This window comes from Syngnathus leptorhynchus, chromosome 17, assembly GCF_054491065.1.
Source record: "Syngnathus leptorhynchus isolate UIUO chromosome 17, UIUO_Slep, whole genome shotgun sequence".
Lineage (NCBI taxonomy): Eukaryota > Metazoa > Chordata > Actinopteri > Syngnathiformes > Syngnathidae > Syngnathus > Syngnathus leptorhynchus.
Window position 1 is genome coordinate 8,511,139 of NC_141211.1, and position 21,249 is coordinate 8,532,387.

The window sequence follows — 21,249 nt, forward strand, 5'->3', positions numbered from 1 at the left end:
ACATCCACTCTTTTGGGACAGCCGTGGCAGAGGGGCTAAAAATAAAATCTATGACTGAAAGACCTTGGGCTCGATTCCCTCATTCGGCATAGGCTATCGCAGCTGAGGTGCCCTTGAGCCAGACATGTAAGTGGTTGCCAAAACACAAAAAGATGTGTCAAAAAATCTAATGCTGTATGCTGGCTGTGTTGCTAATTGCAGAGGGGTTTTGTGCGTGTGTGATTCAGTGATGCAGTATGTGACAGACAGCCTGGCTCATTTTTGTAGTTGATAGGGTTCTTTGACACGAAACGTTCTTTATTTCTCCCCCATTTACATGATCATAAATATGTCTTCTCAATCTAATATAAAGTTGACTTTTTTGTTGTTGTTGTTGCACATTTACAATGTTTTCTTGATGTTCTCGGCTCAACTGGTCATTTAAACAGCTAACAGCTGTCGTACAAAACAGTTCCCTTTTCTGTCATGCGAGCGGACTGGCACACCCTGTAAACTACATTACCCAGAGTGCACCGCGCGCCCCATGATGTTCCTAACAGCTGACAGACGGTGAAAGCCACTAGCAGAGCTGTCTGTTGTGTGGAGGGAGAGAAGACTCGCTAAACAACGCTCTTAAACCCCACGTCGAGAGACTTTTCAACCACCTCCATTCATCGACCACATTTACTGGATTAAAAGAGAAGAAGATCCCTTCGATCAGCCTCCAGTTCGGAAGCTGGGGGACATTCGCTCGGTCAGGTGCTGGGGCTGCTGCATATGTCCGATTTGATCCATTGACGCTTCGACTCCAGCCCTCCCAGCCGAGCCCAAATGCCGAGGAATGGATAGTGTGTCTACTATCGGTGGGAACATGGTCGAGAGTGGCGAGAAGCCGGAGAGGGACGGTGGCGGAGGGGGCGACGCAGCCATGGCCGCGCTCCACCAGTGCGAACTGATCCAGAACATGATAGATATCTCCATCTCCAGCTTACAGGGGCTCAGGACCAAATGCGCCGCGTCCAACGACCTCACGCAGCAAGAAATCCGCACACTGGAGGTAAATTGGATGTTGTGTGACAAAAGGCCGTCCCAGCCGTCGCGAGTCTTGGCAAACTGCGGAGTCATGAAGCCGCCTCGATCGCAGACGCTTTTTTGGCTTCCAGGCAAAATGACGATGATTGATTTATTTGTGTTTTGCTTCAGCACCTCAATGATGCTTAAATGCTCCTGGGTGAGCTCTCTGCTTTTTCCCCTAAGAAGGTCCAGTTGCTTACTTAGTTCATAGCACAATTCATCTCGGCTTAATGTTGAATAATCTGATTTTATTTATAGAACTGCATGCGCCGCACATGCTGTGCTTGTGTTGTAGCCTCGACTCCGAGAAGCCCGCAAGAATAAAAAAACTAACAAAGAAAAAAAAAAAAAAAGGCAAACATGTCTTTTGTTTTTATTTGATTGCTCATGCATCAATATGCAGCGTTGCAATGACCTGACATTGCTTTGTGAGGGCCTCTGCACACTATGCTCTCCTGTGTGACGGATGCACGCCTTTTTTAAGTAACACAATGTTTGCTCATTTAACTCAGCAGAGTTAGCAGAGGTCGTTCTAGTCGTGCAATTTACGCTTCATATTAACTGCCAAAATCATGCAACAGAATTATTTTTTCCTCTTTTATTCGACTACAGCAGAGACAGGAACGGGTTTCTATGATGCATATGGTGTTTACTATAAATTGGTAGCCATCCATCCATTGTCTACAAAGCTGGCCCCTATTTGGGTTGTGGGTGAGCTCGCTAGATAGTACACCCTGAAATGGTCCCGAGTCAATTGAAGAGCCAAGATTAGAACCCAGAACCTTAAAACTGCGGATTTTTTTTTTATGGAAGTGGTTTTGTTGTGTTTGCATACAACTGCACAGTTGATCTGTCCCTCTTGACTGGTTTTGGTGAGGTGTGTCAGAATAGTTCCAGGACTGGCCTCACAAAAGATAGAGAATCCAACAGTTCCTGGACAGCATAGGCCACTACTTGAGGACTGTTTGACATGTCAAAGCTGGCATGCACAGTTGTGTCCATGAACCTGGACATGGCCCAAATAAAAAAAAAAAAAATCTAATCTCCAGTTCCTGTTGATGTTCTGCTAAAAGTCTCCATACTTGCATGCAGGCCAGGCATGTGTGTCACCCTGGAAGCGGATATGATATGGCTGAGTACTTCCTGAGCAACGCCGCTTTCCACAGCGATTTGTTGTGAAACTCTCACCAAACAATAGGGTGGTCGTGCTTCTGGGATTGTTTTTGAACGCCTTGCGAGCGAGCTCACAGTGGGGACCTTGTCAAGGACTATTTTTGTCTTGAGATCCAAGCAGAACGCTCATTTGTGTCTTCAAGTGGCTGGGTGCGAGCAGGGCGCTGCTGTCGCCGCTCAAACTTCCTTTGTCTTTAGTGGCTGGCACTGTTTTGACCTCTCTTCTTATTTACCACTTTCATTTCTCGTTTGAGAACTCTGTGTGATTTCACATTCTTAATGCCTGGCATTTTTTTGGAGCATCGCCTCCAGATGTCTTTTTCAACATGTTCCTCTAGATCATGCAATGTTTAATGGCAGTAGCTTCTCTAGCAGAATAGTTTTAACTTCTTAAGACTGCTAAATTCATTCATTATTGATGCCAGCATCTGCAAATAATTTTCAAGTGAAAGGTCTGTGATTATTTTGTGGTAGTTTTGGGTTTGTAATTCATCTTGTTATCAACATTTGTGTTTGATTAAAATTCAGCTCACAAGATTGTCATTTGCTTGACACTCCCACACACCGACGAAATGGATGAGCAGTCCCTGCTAAATGTTGCAGCTGTCCATTTATTTGTTTTAAAAAAAAAAACACATTCCTAATTAATTCAGTGCCTTTTGCTTTTAATCACTGTTTCGGTACATGATGAAGACCTGCCATGGAAATAATAGACTGTAAAAAAGAGTTTGTTTTGCCTCAATCGATTTGAAGGTGCTTTGAGTTTGAATGCCGCACCGTGAGGTAAAAGTAGTTCTCGCACAGGTGGCGCCACGCGGCTTGGCTTCAATATTGCTCTGGAGTGTAATCAAGAATGACTCCAATTCACTTTACATGCTCAATGAGACGGCTTTATTATTCCACTTGAACTGTGTGTTGTGCTGCCTTGCCAGTGAAGGGGGATAATGATACCGGCCTCTCCGCATGGAGTGCTAACCGCTACTTCACTTTAGGCGTGTTAATCCCACTCAGTCTGGCCTCTGTCTGCCTCTCGTGCTGCCTACGTTGGACTTGCACTGTGGCTTTTCATAGATTTCTGATTTTGGCTCCATCACATCCACTTTGCACTGCTTCTGGAATCTGCTCGTCAAAATGTCTGCTGCTCGTGAGCATGCAGCGTTCATGATCCGCATTGCATTGAAATATTATTTTCACTAGCTTCTATTTGAACGACGGTCTTGTGCGGCGACGAGCATCTAGCAGCATGGCGTCACTGTGTTTTGTCTCCGCTCCGCTCCGTGCGGGGAGAGAGCCTTTGCCGTGCGCATGTAGCGTGAGCTGTTTTGGCTGCATCTATATTTAGACATCTTCTCTTCCTACGCATTTTCAGGCTAGGTTGTTAAATAAGAAAATCAAATGACGCGCAAAGAGGCTGCTGGGAGAGTAGGGAGGGGAGAATCAAAGCCAATCGGCAGTGCTGCTGCTATGACATGACAACTGCTCTCTGTGCGTGTGCGTGTGCAGAAAACAATAGAGAACGCAGTTCACATGTTAGCACTGTAGGAAGCTTGACGTTAGCCATTGCAGCAACACTGACCCTGTCTGTATTTCCGTTTTGACCCGCACAGCGTGATGTCATGTGAACCCTGTGAAACAGTGGAAATGGGTTTGTGGAACCGTATAGGCAGGCCTTGCTTGATCTATTCTTAAACCCACCCAGGATTAGTTGCTTGTCATTTTGCGCCGGGATCTTCTTTCTTTGCTCCCCTATATTTCCTCTGGTGAAAGGCCACTTATCTGCAAACGTATGAAATATTACTCCTGTATAGTCACATTATGTGACTGCTGATATGGTTGTTCAAATATGCATGTGTAAACTGGTCCCCTCCCATCCGTGTCCAAGCTTAGGAGGTCAGCGACCGCAGGAGATAACAATGGTGGAGGGGGAGGGGCTTCTCGCAGGCCATTGTCCAAGACTATCGAGCACCCCTTAAAGGTTGTACGACCCCGTTTTTCCTATCTTAGCCTCAGTGCCTGGACTATTTTTTTTTTTTATCTCCTGACCCATTTTCTTAGCTCGGCTCCAAACCGTGCATCACGAGTTGCTTCGAAAATGTGACGTCTGTCCTTGAAATGAATCCAATATTAGGATTACTGGAAAGTGTGCTCCCTTGAAGACTGATACATTGTCATCAGTAAAAATAAAGTGGAGTCACTCACATAATAGCAGGAGCGATCCAAATTGTGAAAGTTTTGAACTGGGTTGCCCCAAAATCACAGTTTGGTGCAAATTTCGGGCCGCTCGGTTTTCCGTCCCCTTGGCAGCGAGCGCCAGGAACAATTGGAGCATTGGCCGGTTCTGCCGGGCCTCCTCTGCTGTCTTAGTCGGTCGGGACTCTCTCTCTCTCTCTCTTTGCCCTCCGCTCCTGTCCTGGCTGACACGGTGGCTGTCACTCATCCCCTCACAGCATTAGGCCGTTGCCATGGTGCCGTTGAGCTCGGCTGACAGGTGGGCTCTGACGCCATTTGTCTCCCTGCCACCGCCCGCCTCCTCCAGGCCCTCGCGTCAATAGCTGCTTTCGTGACTCTGTCTGCACCAAAAATAATATGAAAGAGCCCCGTTGTTATCGTGGTTTGTTGACACGCTTGTGCGCCCAACCTAAATGCCATCTCACTGATATTAATGAGGGATTAGGGGACTTCTCACTAAGATAACAGATGAGTCAAATGCTCCCTCCGTATGATGCCCACCCTCTTTTCGTTGCTGTGCAGAGCCGCATGATGACATTTGTATGTGGGGTTGCATTTTGTCTGCGCTCAGTGTTTCACATGCATGGGAAAATCCCACTGAAATGTTGCTGACGACTCAGAAGAGAGGTTGCTAGGTAACCTGACGTCACGGGGCCGCGATAGAGTACAGGGAGGCGAAACGGAGCTAGCTCGTTAGCCACGTTTGATGAGGTGTGATCTGCCCCACTATGCCATCAGGAGCAAATGAAATATTACTTTCTTTGCTTGTGTCATCAAAAGATGTCATGACATACTATGAGAAAATTGGGATATAAATGATCAATATATACAAGATATAAAAACTGTCTTTCTCTTTTACCCAACTCATTTCAGTCATTCATTCCTTTTTTGAACCGCTTTGTCCCCACGGGGGTCGCGGGCGAGCTGGAGCCTATCCCAGCCGTCATCGGGCAGCAGGCGGGGACAACTAAGGAGCTACTTTAACTTTAGGCATCCAGCTACGCTAATGTCACTGAATATTGCACTGGCAAATTATTGATTGTGGAATATGAGCTAATTTCTTCTTGATAGCTGAAACAATAAAAGCATTCATGCACTTTGTTTGTAGCCAACTGAAAATGAATCAAAATAAACTGTTTGCCAACAACAGAGAATCGTTTTGTTCACTCTCTGACCTCTAGAGATGCTTTTTTTTTTTTGTGCGCACTATTTCTTTCTTTCTTTTTACATTTCAAGGCCAGCCTTTGCCGGAGCGCCATCATTGTGCATTTTTATCTTTGAGAATTGAATGGGCGGGCAGACAAAGACACGCGCTCCCATTCAATGCTCAAGCACTCAAGAGGTGTTTTGCTGGTTTGAGAGGTAGATGGTGTCGCTCGCGCAGCTCATCTGAAGGTGCCGCCTGCTGTAATGGACCCGTGCAGATAGACTGCACGATAAAGGGACACACAATCCGCCACCCAACTCGGCCTGCAAGCCAATCCTGCTGTGTTCATTGTGATACATACAATAGTCACTCACGAGAGCACTACCCGTCCTTTCAAGTTGGTTTCAACATAACCTTAATAACCCAGTGTGTCGTGTTTATAGAATGAAATGGATCATTTGCTATATTTACGTCTTTGATCCAAGTTACTATTGGAAGTACTGTTCCTCCTGATAGCTTGCACTTGTTGAACCAGTTGCGTTCTGTCTCTATTGCGCCCCCTGCAGGTAAAGCTGGTGAAATACATCTGTAAACAGCTGCAGTGCAAGCTCAAAGTGCCAGAGACCGAGAGGCCCGACGACCTGGACAGCTATCCACGGTTGCGAGACTGGCTCCGCACCATCAACTTACGTTCAGAACTCATCGAGGTAGGCTCTCGTGTTTAATCACGTTACTCCAGTCCGCCGTGGTGGGAAACCCGCGACCTTTAAGAAAAGTAAATGAAAATCAAATGTGGTGGCAATGTAGGGCCCTGACTCCTCAGCTCTAAATATTTAGCTGATTCGGAATCCTTGGTGGAGAATTTCTGCTTGATTTGAATTCCACTTTTGACAGGACATACTTGAAAGAAAATCGTCATTCGTTTTCATTTCCTTGTCAGTCTCTGTGTCATTCCTCAACATATTCGTTCGTTATATTTTGCTGCCATTTTTTTCTTCCTCTCACTTTCCTTCCTGTGCAGCTGCAAACTGTCAGCTACTCTGTTTTTCTTGTCCTTGTTTGCTTTTGTGTTGTGACCGCACTGTAACGTGATCATCGAGGATGTTTCTCCCATTTGTTATTCTTTAATACATCCCGCTGTACTTTATAATAGTCATTCTGCAGTTTCACCACTTTAACTGTATCATGTTTTTTAGAGTTAAACCACAGAGAAACAGCTGTCATTCAAACATTCATACTCGAGAAAACGAAAAGAACTTCACCCAATGATACTCCACAGAATTTTATTTTTTCATTTCATCTATCAAACAAGAACAATAGAAAAAAAAAAAAAAGATATATGTCCTGACAAATGAAGAAGAAGGCGGTTGTCGGTCCCTTCCCTTCACTCCAAAATCTCCTTTGTCGGTTCGGGCACTTTGCTTTGCATACGGAGGACATGTGGAGTGGTAGGCCATTGGCCCTGCATTCTGATAATCACCGTTTGCCCCGTCAAGGCGCAGGTTTGACCTGACTGATAAGCAATTACGCACTTCCCATGTCCAAAAACAACATCCCCAACTCAACTGGGCTTGCTCTTGTTTCCTTCTGATTCATAAATGATCATATCCGGTCACGTCGATCTTCCTTGGCAAAATAAATGTACGTGTTGCCAGTAAAATGTTAACTACAGAAATAGGCTGTTCTTCATCATGTCTGATTTATTCAATATTAGTGAAATCACGGGTACCTGTGAGGAAACGGAATCATTTTTGTGCTTGGTTGGAGTTACTGATTGAAACCGTCATTGTCTTGTACTTCTGTGTAGGCAGTGGAAGCAAAGTTCTCCCTAGATGCCTTACTGCAGATGGCAGGAACTCAGGTGAGGGACACAATGCGAAGGCTTGGCTTCACTTCCGAAGAATGCGCTCGACTAAGTGCTGCCCTCTCCTGCCTCAAGAGTGTCACTGAAGCCGGTATGTGCGCCACGCCGTGGCTTCGAATGTGTTCCTCGTGGATGCGGGCCATGTGATCTATCATTTGTCTCTTGTTCCAGGAGGTGAACTGAAGGAAGACAGCACAACTTGGTCGTCTGAGCCCACCAGGAGGGACAGCGGTTCTCTGCTAACTGCAGATCAGCTTTCTAGCCTTGGAAACCCACTGCGGCCGCTCAGCCCCTCGCCTCTCGCCCGCCCGTCCACCATCCATTCTACGCCATCCACCCCCTGCGTGACTTTTCCTCATCCCCGCTCCGGCTCGGTGTCAACGGTTTCCACGCCTGAGGCGCAGACGCCGCACCTCCATGGCGAAAGCGTGTTCCCCGTGTCCTTAGCTCGCTCTGGCCGTCTCCATGGACACACTTCCACACCACCCGTGACCCCACCATCCAAGCGGCGACACCGACTGAAGCCTCCGTGCACCCCACCGCCTCCGTCCCGCAAAGTGCTCCATCTGCTCCCCAACATCACCCTCACACGCAGCAAAAGTCACGAATCGCAGTTGGGCAATCGCATCGAAGACCCACTGGCCAACAAGTAGGTGCCCGCAACACTTCCTTCCACCACGCATCACTAAAAAGCCCGATTGTTGTCGCACGCGCTCAACAGCCAGTGCTTGTCGGAAATTCCTGCAATTTCTTTACAGGACTTTTTACAACTGCCGTGTGTTTTCTGTATCTTTATACCAAGCAAACAATGAAACAGTAAGCGTTCCAATTTGATGTCAGTTTGCCTTTTGACACACTTCATACATACTCTCCTTACTGTGAATGTTTGGCCGCGGCTAATCCCCTTCAGATTCCCAGAGATTATGAGTCATGTCCAAACAGGAAGTATTTCCTCGGACTAATGCTCGGAGGTGGCAAGTCAAACACTCGCATGCAGACATACACGCACAAATCTCTCTCCCCTCTTTTTTTGGATGGGATGCACATGCACAAACAAGCGCCGTGTTCATCCATCGTATCCTGTCTGTGTATCGGAGGCTTCATTTTTTCCCAGGGCAGGAAAAGACAGATTCAACATGCACTCTCATGACCTTGTCCTAATTCTGTATTGGGTCTCGGTTGTCATCCTTTTTTGTAATTGTTTTTGCCTGTTGTGGTTGCTCACGTTTAAGTGCAGCGCGTCCTTGGGACTTCATCTGGCTACCAGGGATGTCACCCCGACTGTCCCGTGCCACTTCTATTTAGCCTCGTTCAAATCCTTCTTACATAACCTGCCACCAACACTGTGCGGTCGGTGCACATTTGGCGTCTAACCCAAGGGGTGTGCAATATCGCTCACTCACTCACTCAATCACTTGTTAACCTTGCTTCCAGATGTGTCAAAAAGAACAAAATCCTCTTGAATATGCAAGTCAATGGGAACGGACATGAGGACACGCCTTGTCGCTACCCCGCTGTTCCTGTACGGACCCCAGGGCTGCCCCCAGCTGCACCCACCATGCCTTATACCCTTCCTGGTACGCCAACCCTGTTGGAAGAGCATAGCATCATTAAGAGTGAGTCGTTTCTAGCTTTTGATTTTGTCATGATTATTGGGTAGAATTTATTCTTTATTCTTTAACTACATTCAATATCCCTCTCTAGATAACAAACCAGTTCACCGCAGCTCTCCACAAGCTGTGAGGAGGGACATCGGCCTCGCAGTCACACACAGGTGACTTTTTTTTTAATGTTATTTATATAAACAGTTTTTTTTCATCTCATTATTATCAGTCAACAGGGTGCATTATGTGAATCGGCGTCATATGCGTTATTTTTCTGTAGGTTCTCCACCAAGTCTTGGCTCTCTCAGACATGTCAAGTGTGTCAGAAGAACATGATGTTTGGGGTTAAGTGTAAACATTGTCGGTGAGTTGAGAACTTTCATTTTCATTTGGAAAGAATGTGAAAATGATTTTGTCGTGAGGACATTTTGTCTGGTGGTCTGTTGTAGATTAAAGTGCCACAACAAATGCACAAAGGAAGCGCCATCTTGCAGAATCTCTTTTCTTCCAAGTGAGATGACTTTTTGTTTTCCTAGAAAAAAAGACATTGAAATGCAAAATCAAAGCAACATCGATCTTTTGTCGTAGTTGCCAAAATTCGGAGGACAGAGTCTGTGCCATCTGATATCAACAACCCTGTGGATCGTCCTTCCGAAGCTCCCCAGTTTGGTACGCTACCAAAGGCCATTACCAAAAAGGTAAAATATGCGTTGCTTTTAAACAGCCATAAATCTCACTTGACGCTCTTGATCGGCAAGAAACCAGACCCGAGTCTGGCACTTAAGTGTTTGTATGTGTGAAAATTCCGAACACATTGGCGCAGATGTCCTCAATGTCTGGACATTCCAGTTTTGTTAGCATCAGTGTGAAAGACAAACAATAGTTATGCAGGTGGTTCTAGCCATCTGACGTCTCTCCGCTTCCCACTACTATGTGAGCGTGAAGGTGAGAATGATGTAATTCTGCATCTCAAATACAAATATCATGGCAATGTTTTGAAAATGGATTGATATCATTACCTAATGCAGCTGTTGTCATAGAACCACACATTTGATTGTGCTGGTGTACCTAATGAAGAGTCCTGTGAATGTAATGCGAGGCTGATTTCTCCACTGAGTGGTTTGTGTCAGCAGGATCATCCCCCCGTCCTGAACCAGCTCGACTCCAGCAGTAATCCGTCCTCCACGACCTCGTCCACGCCCTCCTCCCCGGCACCTTTCCAGCAGAGTAACCCTCCAAGCGCCACACCGCCTCCCAACCCATCACCCAAAGGCCATCGGGACAGCCGTTTCAACTTCCCAGGTGACATGCCCTAATCTTGCAAATTCAAATGTGCATGCCAGCACTATCTGAAAATTCCTCCTGAAGTAAAAGATAGAATCCTCTATTTTGTCACCCTCTGTTATTAACACTGAAAATCTTTAATAGTTGTGCATTTTCAAGTTCCTTCTTTCTAAAACCTCTAATCACAAGTCTCTCTCCCCTCTGCCATGCTTGCTGGCCTTTTTTTTTTTTTATAAACGAAAGCTGCCTGCTACTTTCAGCATAGACAGCAGTTTATCTTCCCCGGTGAGTCCCAACATATGAAACTTGCATTGTCACCTTGCCATGATTTCTTTGTGCAGCTGCTACTGCCCTCCCTCTGTATGTCATTGCTTCGGACTTCACAGTGTCGTAGTCATGCATGCGTATTATGCCGCTGTTCTGTGCATATAATGTTGTTTTGTCGCTACCTGCTGGCGTTAATGGGATATTGCATGTTGTTGTGCTCCATTTACGGTTGTGTTGTACAAATTCACAATGAATATTTTTGAGCATTATTTTGATAAGTTTCCTGCTTTTCTCAGACGTCTCCAGCCCCGCTACCTTACATACGGATATTCTCCAAGACACAGTGTAAGACTTTAATTCTTTTCTTCATTGAATACCCAATTTATGTTGATTTGTCAATCAGAATGATGAACATTTCTTTCATTGGATTTCGTTCCTGATTTACAGTAGTGAAATTGAGCAATCAGAAGAGGATGCTGATTTGGTTGAAGATGAAGATGAGGAGGTACGCCAAATGTCATTCAAATAATGACATCAGAAAGGATTGCCTTCTTGTTCTGATATTGAATTCTATTTTTAAAATGAGTAAACTTTCTCAAGTTTACATGCAACATACATGATTGAAAGGAAATTCAAGAAATATTGTGCCTGCTTGGTGATCAATAAATAAGCATACGTTATTTTTTGGGTGACCAGATTATGAAATGTGTCCTAACCCAAACCTGATCAAAATGACTCTACAGTTTTGGGTTGAATCCAATTCACATGCTAATTGTGCTCCCCTTCCAGGCAGGGGAGGACAACATTGAGGTGGAAGATGAAGACCCCGAACTGGATGAGGACAATGAGGAGGAAGAGGAAGAGATGTGCGAGGACGAGGAGGACGAGGAGGACGGCGAGGAGATCCGGATGAACATGGGCTCCGACGGCGAGTTTGAAGGTGACAAGTTAGACGATCTGCCCTGCTCGCGGGGGAACCAATGGAAGGTCCCCATCTCCCGCAAAGCCAGCCAGACCAGTGTCTACCTGCAAGAATGGGACATCCCTTTTGAGCAGCTGGACCTTGGAGAACTCATCGGAAAGGCAAGCAAGCAGGAACATAATATTAGCCTCATTATTGTAGACTGTATGGGGAAAATCCTTGAATGGACATATTTGTTGATCCAGGGCCGTTGGGGCAAGGTGCATAAAGGTCGGTGGCACGGCGAGGTGGCAATCCGACTTCTTGAGATCGATGGGAACAATCAGGACCATCTGAAACTCTTTAAAAAGGAAGTGATGAACTACAGGCAGACCAGACACGAGAATGTGGTGCTCTTTATGGGTGCTTGCATGGCCCCACCCCACTTGGCCATCATCACTAGGTGAGCACTTGAATATCAAACCTCATTACTTACCAAGGCTGGGTTTATATTGAATGTGTCCAAATCTGATTTATCGCACGATAATTATACAACATTTTTATATATATGTGTGTATATATATATATATATATATATATATATATATATATATATATATATATATATATATATATATATATATATATATATATATGCATATCCCAATTGTCACTTGGAAGCATGCCCTGTAAATTTAACCAACACAGAACTACTTACTTACTAAGTCACTAAATCCCATTCTGTCCACAGTTTCTGTAAAGGGAGGACGCTCTATTCCGTTGTGAGAGATACTAAAAACACTTTGGATATTAACAAGACCAGACAAATCGCCCAGGAGATTGTCAAGGTAGCTTCTTTCTGCTTCATTGGCTTTTAAACAACTTGTCAATAAATATTAGCAGTCTTCCGTATAAAAAGTAAGTTAAACAACGGTTGTTGATAGCATGTATGTTATGATTTCCTCTAATTTAGGGAATGGGATATCTGCACGCTAAAGGCATTGTCCACAAAGACCTGAAGTCAAAGAACGTTTTTCATGACACCAACAAGGTTGTGATCACAGACTTTGGGCTTTTTGGGATTTCAGGTGTCGTTCAGGAAGGGAGGTAAGAAGGCAGCCGTGGAAGCACGTTATCATTAAATGGTCAAATTACGTTTGTGGGTACCAAGCCAAGATTTGAAAATCATGACAATGTCAGTTGGCGAATGGAATTTCTTACAATTGTCAGGTTTGGTCCAGTTCAACCATGTCAAGTGGCTTAAATTGGTGTTTTTGGCATCGACCTTTTGTTACAGGCGTGAGAATCAACTCAAACTTCCACATGGCTGGATTTGTTACCTCGCGCCGGAAATAGTGCGTAAGATGAGTCCAGGTAACAACGAGGACCGACTTCCTTTCTCCACTGCGGCGGATGTGTACGCCTTTGGGTAAGATGTGCATCGATATGGCACCACCTCTCCCAAACCTGAAAGATGAATCCTTCATTGGTTCCCCCCCCCCCCCCCCTTTTTCCCCTCCAAAGCACCATTTGGTACGAGCTCCAAATAAGAGACTGGCCAATCACCAACCAGCCCGTGGAAGCAACCATCTGGCAGGTGGGCAGTGGAGAAGGTATTAAAAATGTCCTGTCAGAGATCAGCTTGGGAAAGGAGGTCACGGTGAGTTGTCAGAGGCAAAAGCAAATTGGTGCTTGGTCAGGTGTCGTGACCCAAAGCGCTTCCTCTGTCTCAGGAGATCCTCTCGGCCTGCTGGGCTTACGACCTCCGGGAGCGGCCCCCTTTCACACAGCTGGCTGACATGCTGGAGAAGCTGCCCAAACTCAACCGCAGGCTCTCTCACCCGGGACACTTCTGGAAGTCAGCAGAGTAGGTATCCCACAAGACAGCAAGTCGGAATATAATTGCAAAGCATTTTTGTATTTATTTATACCTGTACTCTCTTACAGCGTATGTCTAACAAGTGTCCCGCAATGTTCTACTTATCGTTGATGGACCAGGATCCGTTCGAATGATTTCCTCAAAATGATTGCCAATAGGAATAATCTAGATTCGAATTTATAACATACGATGCATTTAAATAACAATGGGCGGTGTTCGGCTCGTCTGCCTCTGTAATAACTTCCAAAAAAGAAAGTCTTGGGTTTTCTGCACCACCGTTTTATGGGCTTTTGCACAAACAGTAATGTTTTATAATTAATAAAAAAAAAAAAAAGCCTTTTTTTTTTTAATTTATTTGTACACGCATGCGTTTTTGTAAGCAGCCTATCTTCATTTGATTTGAATATACAAGTAATAATTCATTATTTGGCCCAATTGTTTTGACACGCGTCACAAATGTTTGTGCTTTTTGTGATCGCTCTTACTAATGCCGCAGCAACGGCCCTATAATCAAACACGTTGTCCTTTTTTTCTGCTTCATCTACTTACACTTTTCTTGAAGCAAAAGCCACATTTGGAGATGCACTAATACATTCATATCAGTGGGAGTTGACTGGCCTGCTTTTCTTCCAATCTTTTCAACCGGTGCCTTTAACAGGTTGACTAACCGTCTATTAACGATTGCTTCTTCCTTTGCTCTCTCTCTCTCTCTCTCTCTCTCTTTTGTCTCCTGTCGGCCTTCAGGTTGTAGCGGCAAACATAAGCAATGCAACACAAAGCCTGGGTCTGCCTTGCATGCTCCCGAATCCTTATGGCCCACAGGATTGTTCAAAGCATTGCCTCAAACGCACTCTACTTACACGCACGCACGCACGCACATCTTTTCTTTCCACTCAGTCGTCTTGTTTGAAGAGAGAGCATCAGTGGACTGAAGTGTCGCACATATTTTCTCCTCCTTTTTCTTTTGTGTTACTATGAGGCTTTTTGTTGTGACCACACCATTTAAAGGCACACATGCTCTCTCTCTCTCTCTCTGTCTCTCTCTCGCTCTCTCTCTCTCTCTCGGGTTCTCTCTCTCTCTCTCGGGTTCTCTCTCTCTCTCTCGCATTCTCTCTCTCTCTCTCTCTCTCTCTCTCTCTCTCTCTCTCTCTCTCTCTCTCTCTCTCTCTCTCTCTCTCTCTCTCTCTCTCTCTCTCTCTCTCTCTCTCTCGGATACACACTCTCTCTCTCGGATACACACTCTCTCTCTCGGATACACACTCTCTCTCTCGGATACACACTCTCTCTCTCGGATACACACTCTCTCACACTCTTTCTCACTCTCTCACACAATCTCACTCTCTCACACAATCTCACTCACTCTCACACACACACACACACACACACACACACAACACACACACACAGCAGAACATGAAATGCACCAAGAAACCCTTAGTCGATCTCGCTTGCGTGATGTGCCCGAAGCCTCTCCGTTCTTTTGGCTCCATTTTTAGCAGTGATTGCGTGTGTTTTGCAAAAGGTCCTATTTTGATTTGCAGGATGTTTTTTTTATTTTCTGTAATTTAGTGAAACTACCGTTGCAATATTTTGTGTCATTTGTTTTAACAACAACAAGAAAATTCTATTCTTTGTTCCGTGCTAATTTGGTGACCCTTCCCTCCACACACTTCCTCATTGATTGCTTAAGCATTTTATTACATATCCCTCCGCCCATCCGTTTCATTCAACATCGTCCCAGGGAAAGGAAAACAGTACACACTGGATTATTTTTTTTTGAAGATGTGAAAAAGTGCACCTTATATTGATTATTTCAAGCAGCTAAGTGATAAAAAATTGGTAACTTGCAAAAGTATCCTATCTTCCTTAAACATTTCTCTTGTTTTTTTTTTTCTTTTCCTTGTGTGAGTGTGGAACATGCTGGATTAATTAGTTTATTGTCGCAAATCTGTTGGTAAGTACTGTTAATACATTATTTAATGTACAGCAATTTATGATGAGCTTACATTTGTACAAACATTTTCTATGTGAAAGGCGTCACCACATTTTGGGGAATACGGGCCGCTTCTGCCGACAGATGTGTATATATATATATATTTATATTTTTGTCATGTATAAAGACTGTACAGTTTTTTTCTAAATGGGCCAATACATGTTTTTTTATTTTATGTCGTAAAAATTCATATTTTTGTATTGCATGTGAAGACCATTGTGTACACGAAGGTTCTGTTTTCATCCATCGGAAGACAATAAAATGAGGCTCGTCATGTAACAATGCAAAGTGCTTTATTGCCGTCCTGACTGCAGCTTTTGTTTTCGAGGTAAGCCCTGCTTATTTGTGGTTCAGCATTTCGAAGTCGTGGTGGGTGTCTACTGTTTACTGCAGAGGAATGTCTCCGACTGTAGGTGGCACAAAAGCCCAGCAACAGAGGGCAACATACCAGGTTGTATCTGGGTCATCCAAATATCGATTGGACATTCCAGTAAAGCGCATTTGTCAGGGTGTCCTAATCTACTGGCGAGTCCTCATCTCACTTTAGAGCAAACTTTAAAGCCTTGACAGCAGCAAAACAAAAACACCTTGCTTTTCACCTTGCCGCCCCAAGAGTCATTTCGGCGAGGAATCAATCAAGAGTCTGGCTACGTGTCAGTAAAATGAGAAACAGTGACTGATAAGAAGGGAGGGAGAGATTTTTTTTTTTTTTTTTTGCACACTCATTCTGATCTATTGTGCACAGAAGAAGGTGCAAGTGGATCACATGACCTTGCTGGGGAGAGCTAACACAAAGTGTCCTCTTTCTTCACTGGACTGTCAAATGACAAGTTGTCCTTTTGCATTTTGTTATAATTACGCCACTTACCCAAATGGCAAAAGTATTCTTTTCATATTTTCTTTGTTTACCAGCCGTGATGTTAAGGTACCTCTTTGAGTCAACGTCACGTTACTCGAAAACCTTTTTAAATCAAAGGTGAGCAGTCAAGTTGAAAAAAAAAAAAAAAAGACACCATTTTTAAAGCATGTTTATGTCAGAATTATTACTGTTCTCATTCACACGTCAAATCATTTTAAGAACCGCTCTTTTTTTTTTTTGGTAGTGCCACTCTACAGATGTGCTCACTAAATGCACTTCCTTTTCTCATTATAGCTCAAATGCAGAAGTGAAAGCGAGACAGCTTTTACACGCCATTGATTTGTTTGACTGTCAACGAGAGTCTATTTTTTCACTCTTCTTCAGTTTGACTTCTTGCTATCAATTACGACAACCGTAAGTGACTTACATTTCTTACAAAAATTTGACATCTGAGGCCAGATAGATGCTTACCGTACATAGATTACATGAATCCTTACTGGACATTCCTAGTTAGGTAATTACCTAACTATATTCAAAGACAGCCTTAGACAGATAGTTTATACATAGATATCTTAATCCTGAATTGTATCATTATCCAACTTCCTTGATGTTATGGTATTACCATGAATTGTTGAATTTTGTTATCTTCATCTTTCGTGATCTACTTTCACAAACGTGTCTTACCAATATGCTAATATTTTAACTGTGGATATTTCCTTGATTTTTTTTTTTTTTTTACTCACTAGTTATTCCCAAATTTTTTATTTTGTTTGTTTGACCTACTTAGCTGACTCGCGTGTTCTCTTTATTCTTTTCAGCTACATTAGCAAGCATGAATGCCCCCTCAATCTATCGCCTATTTTACGGCATCATTCTACTCTGGGCCCTGATGTGTGAAGCTCAACAACACAACTCATCTCACGTGCCCGCCTTGTTAGCGTCAACTCTTGGCCCAAGAACACCCAACGGAAATTTACCAGCCCGTGGTATATTTCCGCATCGGTCAACCCAAGCTAGCACCCCTCGGCTTACCTCTGCCGTTGGAAGCGCTTTGTCTGATTTGACGCCAAGCAGTAGCACCACACCTGTGCGCGTGCTAGGTGGCAATAAATGCATCCCGTTTTTGATGATAACAGGAGGCCTAGTCCTAGTCTGTGTCATTCTGCTGCTGTCCACTCTAATGCTGACCTGCAAAGTGTGCCAGATGAGCAAACGCATCAAGATGCTGGAAAGCCACTCTGCAAAGCGGATGCAATCGGATGGCAAATGTCACTCGAGGACGGAAGCCAAAGAGACCAGTGTGTTACTGACCAACTTGAGTAAAACACAAGAGGAAGTGGATGGAGCATAGTGGCTCCAAAAAGGAAGATGTGGAGGTCTTTGACAATGGAGAACCGGGAGAGGGGAAGCACAAGGAGGCTGGAGAGACAGCTAAAAGTGAAGAAGCTTCTGATGTCACCCCAGTTGATGATTCATCCTGTCTGACGCAGCAAAAAAATGTTGATGCCAATTCTTGTGCTGCCCCCTCCCCTGGTGGCACAGAGGAATAAAAAGATGTGGTTTAGCATTCCGCGTGCGTGTGTTGGGGTGTTTTCTGTGTTAATCACTTGTATTTTTACAAAGTTTTGCAAAATTGCTACATGGGGAATATGTTGAAATGAGTTAAGAATGTTCATCTATTCAGTTCAATTGTGCTTTGGCGTAAGCTTGTGGTATCTTGGTGTATTTATGTGATTTAGACAGTTTAGTTTGGGCAAAATGTGTGCTTTAACGCCATTCTGCGGCATCTTGATGTGGAGGATTTTCTTTTTGAGGTAAATGGGTGCTTTAGTATTAAAAAAAAACAAATAAACCTTTCATTGACGTCTTAACGATTTTTCTTCAAGAATGGCCTCTACGTTGTACCTCACCGGTCTCAAATGAAAGACAGCAGGTCGCAATAGTGCCGCTGATGCAGTATATGAGAATCATCTGCAATCAATCTAAAGCCTCTTTATTTACACTTAGAGCATAACAACACACGATTGCTCATTTTCGCCCATCGAGGGATGTTTTCTAAAGCAATCCTATTGATTTAGGTGACAACGGTCTCATTTTATTTGAACACGAGTAGACCTCTCAATTAATCTAACTACCACAAGAGCATTAATTGTTAAATGCAGCCAGACCGAACAAGGATTGATGAGGAGTGAGTTTCCTTCAGAGAGGCCAGCCCCTCCATTACGTATTCAGTTTTTCTCTCATTCCTCTCCTCCATTAAGCAGCTACAGCTTGATCGCACCCAAAAGGATCCATCTGCTGAGACGGGCGGCATCAATGTGAGGCCCGTTGAAAACTTTCAGTAACACACAGTGGAAGGGTTCGCATTCTCTTTGGAGCCAGCTGATCTCTAGGTTGAAAGTGCAGCACAAAGGAGCCTTGAAAAGGAACTCGAGTGTTAAAATGAGAAGGTGAGTTGTGGACCAAGTTTTTTCTCCAAAGCATATTGAGTCTTTTAAGCAGCTGATGCGTCTGTTTTTTTAAGCTGTAGTTATTTGTGTATCAGATTGGCAGGTTGAACATGGAAGCTGAAGTTTTGGTGTCTCATTCTTCCACCTCCCTGAAAAACATATACTACATTCAATTCATTTAAATTCAGCACCTTAAAAAATACTTCCGAGCGCCACTCTTAATGTTTTATTGGAGGAAAATATCCACAACAATAGCATTGCTGGTAGACCTAGAAAGAGTACAGTACTGTGAATAATTGTTTAGTCCTTGCGTGATTTTGACTTGAAGTTTGACTTCTAAATATTTCAGTGGTTCTTTCTTATGCTCAAGATGGAGCTCACAAACCACTAGTGGTACTTATACCACACTTTGCGAAACTCATGGAACATAAAAGGTACACTGCTAAAAGTAAACCTCCCTGGCTTATGGTTAAAAAAAAAAAAACGACTCAAATAATATACACACCATGCAAATATCTAAAAACTAGAAAGATAGCAACAATGCGTAGTCTGACAGGAGAATTTCCTCCGTCATTAAATTGACAGACAACATGACAATGGTATTTACCTGCAAACAATCCGGTGGGCTGGCTGCAAGAATGTGTGCGCGCAAACAAAACCAGCACGAAACAAAATGCAGGGAGTAAATGTAGAGTAGATGTTCTGTCTTGGCAGTCCATACCACAGGCATCCATCCATCTTACTTCCACAGCGAGATGCTGCGTAATACGAGGCGTAATACGCCACTCTCCCTCTCTTTCTCGAAGCAGGCCTGCGCTTCGGCTTCTGTCCCCTAATGAGGCCCCTATGGAGCTGCTGCTAGTCTTGTTGCTGGGGTTACAATTCCTCGCCGCCCGCTCCTGTAACCGCAGCCACAGGGACGCGGACTGCTCACGGAGGGCCCTGCGAGAGCTGCCCAACGGCCTCCGGCTCAACCTGCGCTCCCTCAACGTGTCCCACAACCGACTCCAGAACCTGGACGGCGCTCTGGCCTCTCACACGCACCTTCGCGTCCTCGACGTGTCGCACAAGCACCTGAGCCGCCTGCCTGATCGCCTGCCTCGCTCCCTCTGGCAGCTCCACGCCGCCTCTAACCGGATCCTCCGATTGGACAAGAACGATACGGTCCACCAGTGGAACCTCTCCAACAACAATCTAGAGAGGACCGTTTTCATAAACAACACACTGATCAATCTGTGTATGCTCAACTTGAGCTACAATAACCTCTGGACTTTTCCTGCCAACATGCCTGCACATCTGGAGATGATCGACATCTCGCACAATTCACTTGTGAAGGTGCTGCCGGGCTCACCGGACAGACTTCCTCATTTATCCCTCTTGTATCTCCACGCCAACCGCCTCTCCGTGCTTCCCTTCGGGGTCTTTGAACAGATACCGTCGCTTCGAGTTCTCACTCTGGGTAACAACCCTTGGGCCTGCCACAATGAGGCTGCCGTGACCTACCTCCTATCCTGGCTACAGCGGACTGCCGCTCTCATCTTGGGCTGCCCCTGTAGCCCGCAACCTATCTGCGGCGGGGGAAAGACAGGATGGTGGAACTTGAGCACCTTCCATCTTCCTGCCGTGATGGCAAGCACACAGGGACTCCTCCCGGACTCCACAAAGGCAACAACCACAATGGATAGCCTTCCTGAAACTTCTGCTTCTGCAGGTCAGAGCACGCTCAGTCATTTCCACAGTGTCCCCCAACTCACCTGGTTTTTCATTCGCAGGATCGACTCGGGACACGAGAGTCATGACAAAAACTCCAAGGAGGATAACCGATAAGTTCCTCACCACCATCCGAGTAAAGAAGGCAAGCATTCTTCGGACTGAGAGCGTTAAGAGGAAGGTTCCCCCGTTTTCCAGTGGTGTCGACATGGCTCAATCGCTGGCTAAGTTCTCCTCAACCTTTTTCCTGTTCAGCTTGGGCCTTCTGTCTCTCATGCTGCCTCTGAAGCTTGCTAGACACAACGCACCATTTGTAAGGGAATACCTACCCAATTAGTTGTTCTGGCACGCAATAATGCTGTTTGTTAACATGTTGCTGTTTTCCCTCTGAATAACAAACACTAAGACTGATTTTCAGGTAAGTGCCTTGCAATGAACAGGTTGAGGCACATGATGGCACTATACATTCAACTACGTACGACTCTGCAGCCTCACCAGATTCTCTCACTTCTTATCTGGATGTATTCATTTTAACCTCATTATCACCTTGATACCTTTTCTTGAAACAATTGAAGATGGGGGGTTTTTTTTTTCGTTTTCCAGTGTTTTGTAGTCACATGTACAGTGGCGATGAATGAATATATTTGAATAGACTCTGTCCTGTTGTACTTTATCTTACTGACATCCCAGGAACCATTAACAACGTAGTCAAATGCTGCAGAGAACGTTACACCGATCCAGCACTTTTCTTGATGCAGCAGCAAGTGCCTTTTCCAAAACGTCGCGTTCTGTACATCTATGTATTTCTGTTTATCTATATATTCTACTATTCTGTA

General features: G+C 44.6%; 3 protein-coding genes across 5 annotated transcripts; all 3 read left to right on the plus strand.

Moving 5' to 3' along the window:
- The first annotated feature begins 349 nt into the window (after positions 1-349).
- Positions 350-16,537, plus strand: ksr1a (kinase suppressor of ras 1a). Of its 3 annotated transcripts, none has more exons than XM_085936046.1 (21): positions 350-1,036; positions 6,169-6,309; positions 7,410-7,557; positions 7,638-8,115; positions 8,901-9,082; positions 9,171-9,240; positions 9,351-9,434; positions 9,520-9,581; positions 9,659-9,768; positions 10,204-10,372; positions 10,598-10,639; positions 10,918-10,966; positions 11,069-11,126; positions 11,411-11,704; positions 11,789-11,985; positions 12,274-12,370; positions 12,496-12,629; positions 12,820-12,951; positions 13,047-13,182; positions 13,256-13,389; positions 15,607-16,537. In XM_085936046.1, exons 1-21 carry the CDS (start codon positions 821-823, stop codon positions 15,671-15,673), a joined length of 3,000 nt encoding a protein of 999 aa, XP_085792172.1. In that variant the 5' UTR covers positions 350-820; the 3' UTR covers positions 15,674-16,537. The 3 variants fall into 3 exon arrangements, with proteins under 3 accessions (XP_085792172.1, XP_085792175.1, XP_085792174.1); XM_085936049.1 differs by lacking the exon at positions 15,607-16,537 and adding an exon at positions 14,146-14,476 and having other exon boundaries at positions 352-1,036; XM_085936048.1 differs by lacking the exon at positions 15,607-16,537 and adding an exon at positions 13,470-14,476 and having other exon boundaries at positions 353-1,036.
- Positions 15,698-18,124, plus strand: LOC147043621 (uncharacterized). The gene is made up of 3 exons (XM_085936050.1): positions 15,698-15,722; positions 16,548-16,667; positions 17,072-18,124. The coding sequence occupies exon 3, from the start codon at positions 17,086-17,088 to the stop codon at positions 17,602-17,604; it is 519 nt and encodes a 172-aa protein (XP_085792176.1). The 5' UTR covers positions 15,698-15,722; positions 16,548-16,667; positions 17,072-17,085; the 3' UTR covers positions 17,605-18,124.
- A 571-nt stretch (positions 18,125-18,695) lies between these two features.
- LOC147043622 (oligodendrocyte-myelin glycoprotein-like) lies at positions 18,696-20,750 on the plus strand. The gene is made up of 3 exons (XM_085936626.1): positions 18,696-18,703; positions 19,510-20,414; positions 20,476-20,750. Exons 1-3 carry the CDS (start codon positions 18,696-18,698, stop codon positions 20,748-20,750), a joined length of 1,188 nt encoding a protein of 395 aa, XP_085792752.1.
- Positions 20,751-21,249: the final 499 nt, after the last annotated feature.

Excerpts from the sequence above, each read along its gene's own strand:
- ksr1a (XM_085936046.1), top strand. The coding sequence starts at position 821 with ATGGATAGTGTGTCTACTATCGGTGGGAACATGGTCGAGAGTGGCGAG. Across the intron at positions 1,037-6,168 it reads AAGAAATCCGCACACTGGAG|GTAAAGCTGGTGAAATACAT; the intron begins GTAAATTGGATG and ends CGCCCCCTGCAG. Across the intron at positions 13,390-15,606 it reads CACTTCTGGAAGTCAGCAGA|ACCATTGTGTACACGAAGGT; the intron begins GTAGGTATCCCA and ends TTGCATGTGAAG.
- LOC147043621 (XM_085936050.1), top strand. The coding sequence starts at position 17,086 with ATGAATGCCCCCTCAATCTATCGCCTATTTTACGGCATCATTCTACTC.
- LOC147043622 (XM_085936626.1), top strand. Across the intron at positions 20,415-20,475 it reads TGAAACTTCTGCTTCTGCAG|GATCGACTCGGGACACGAGA; the intron begins GTCAGAGCACGC and ends TTTCATTCGCAG.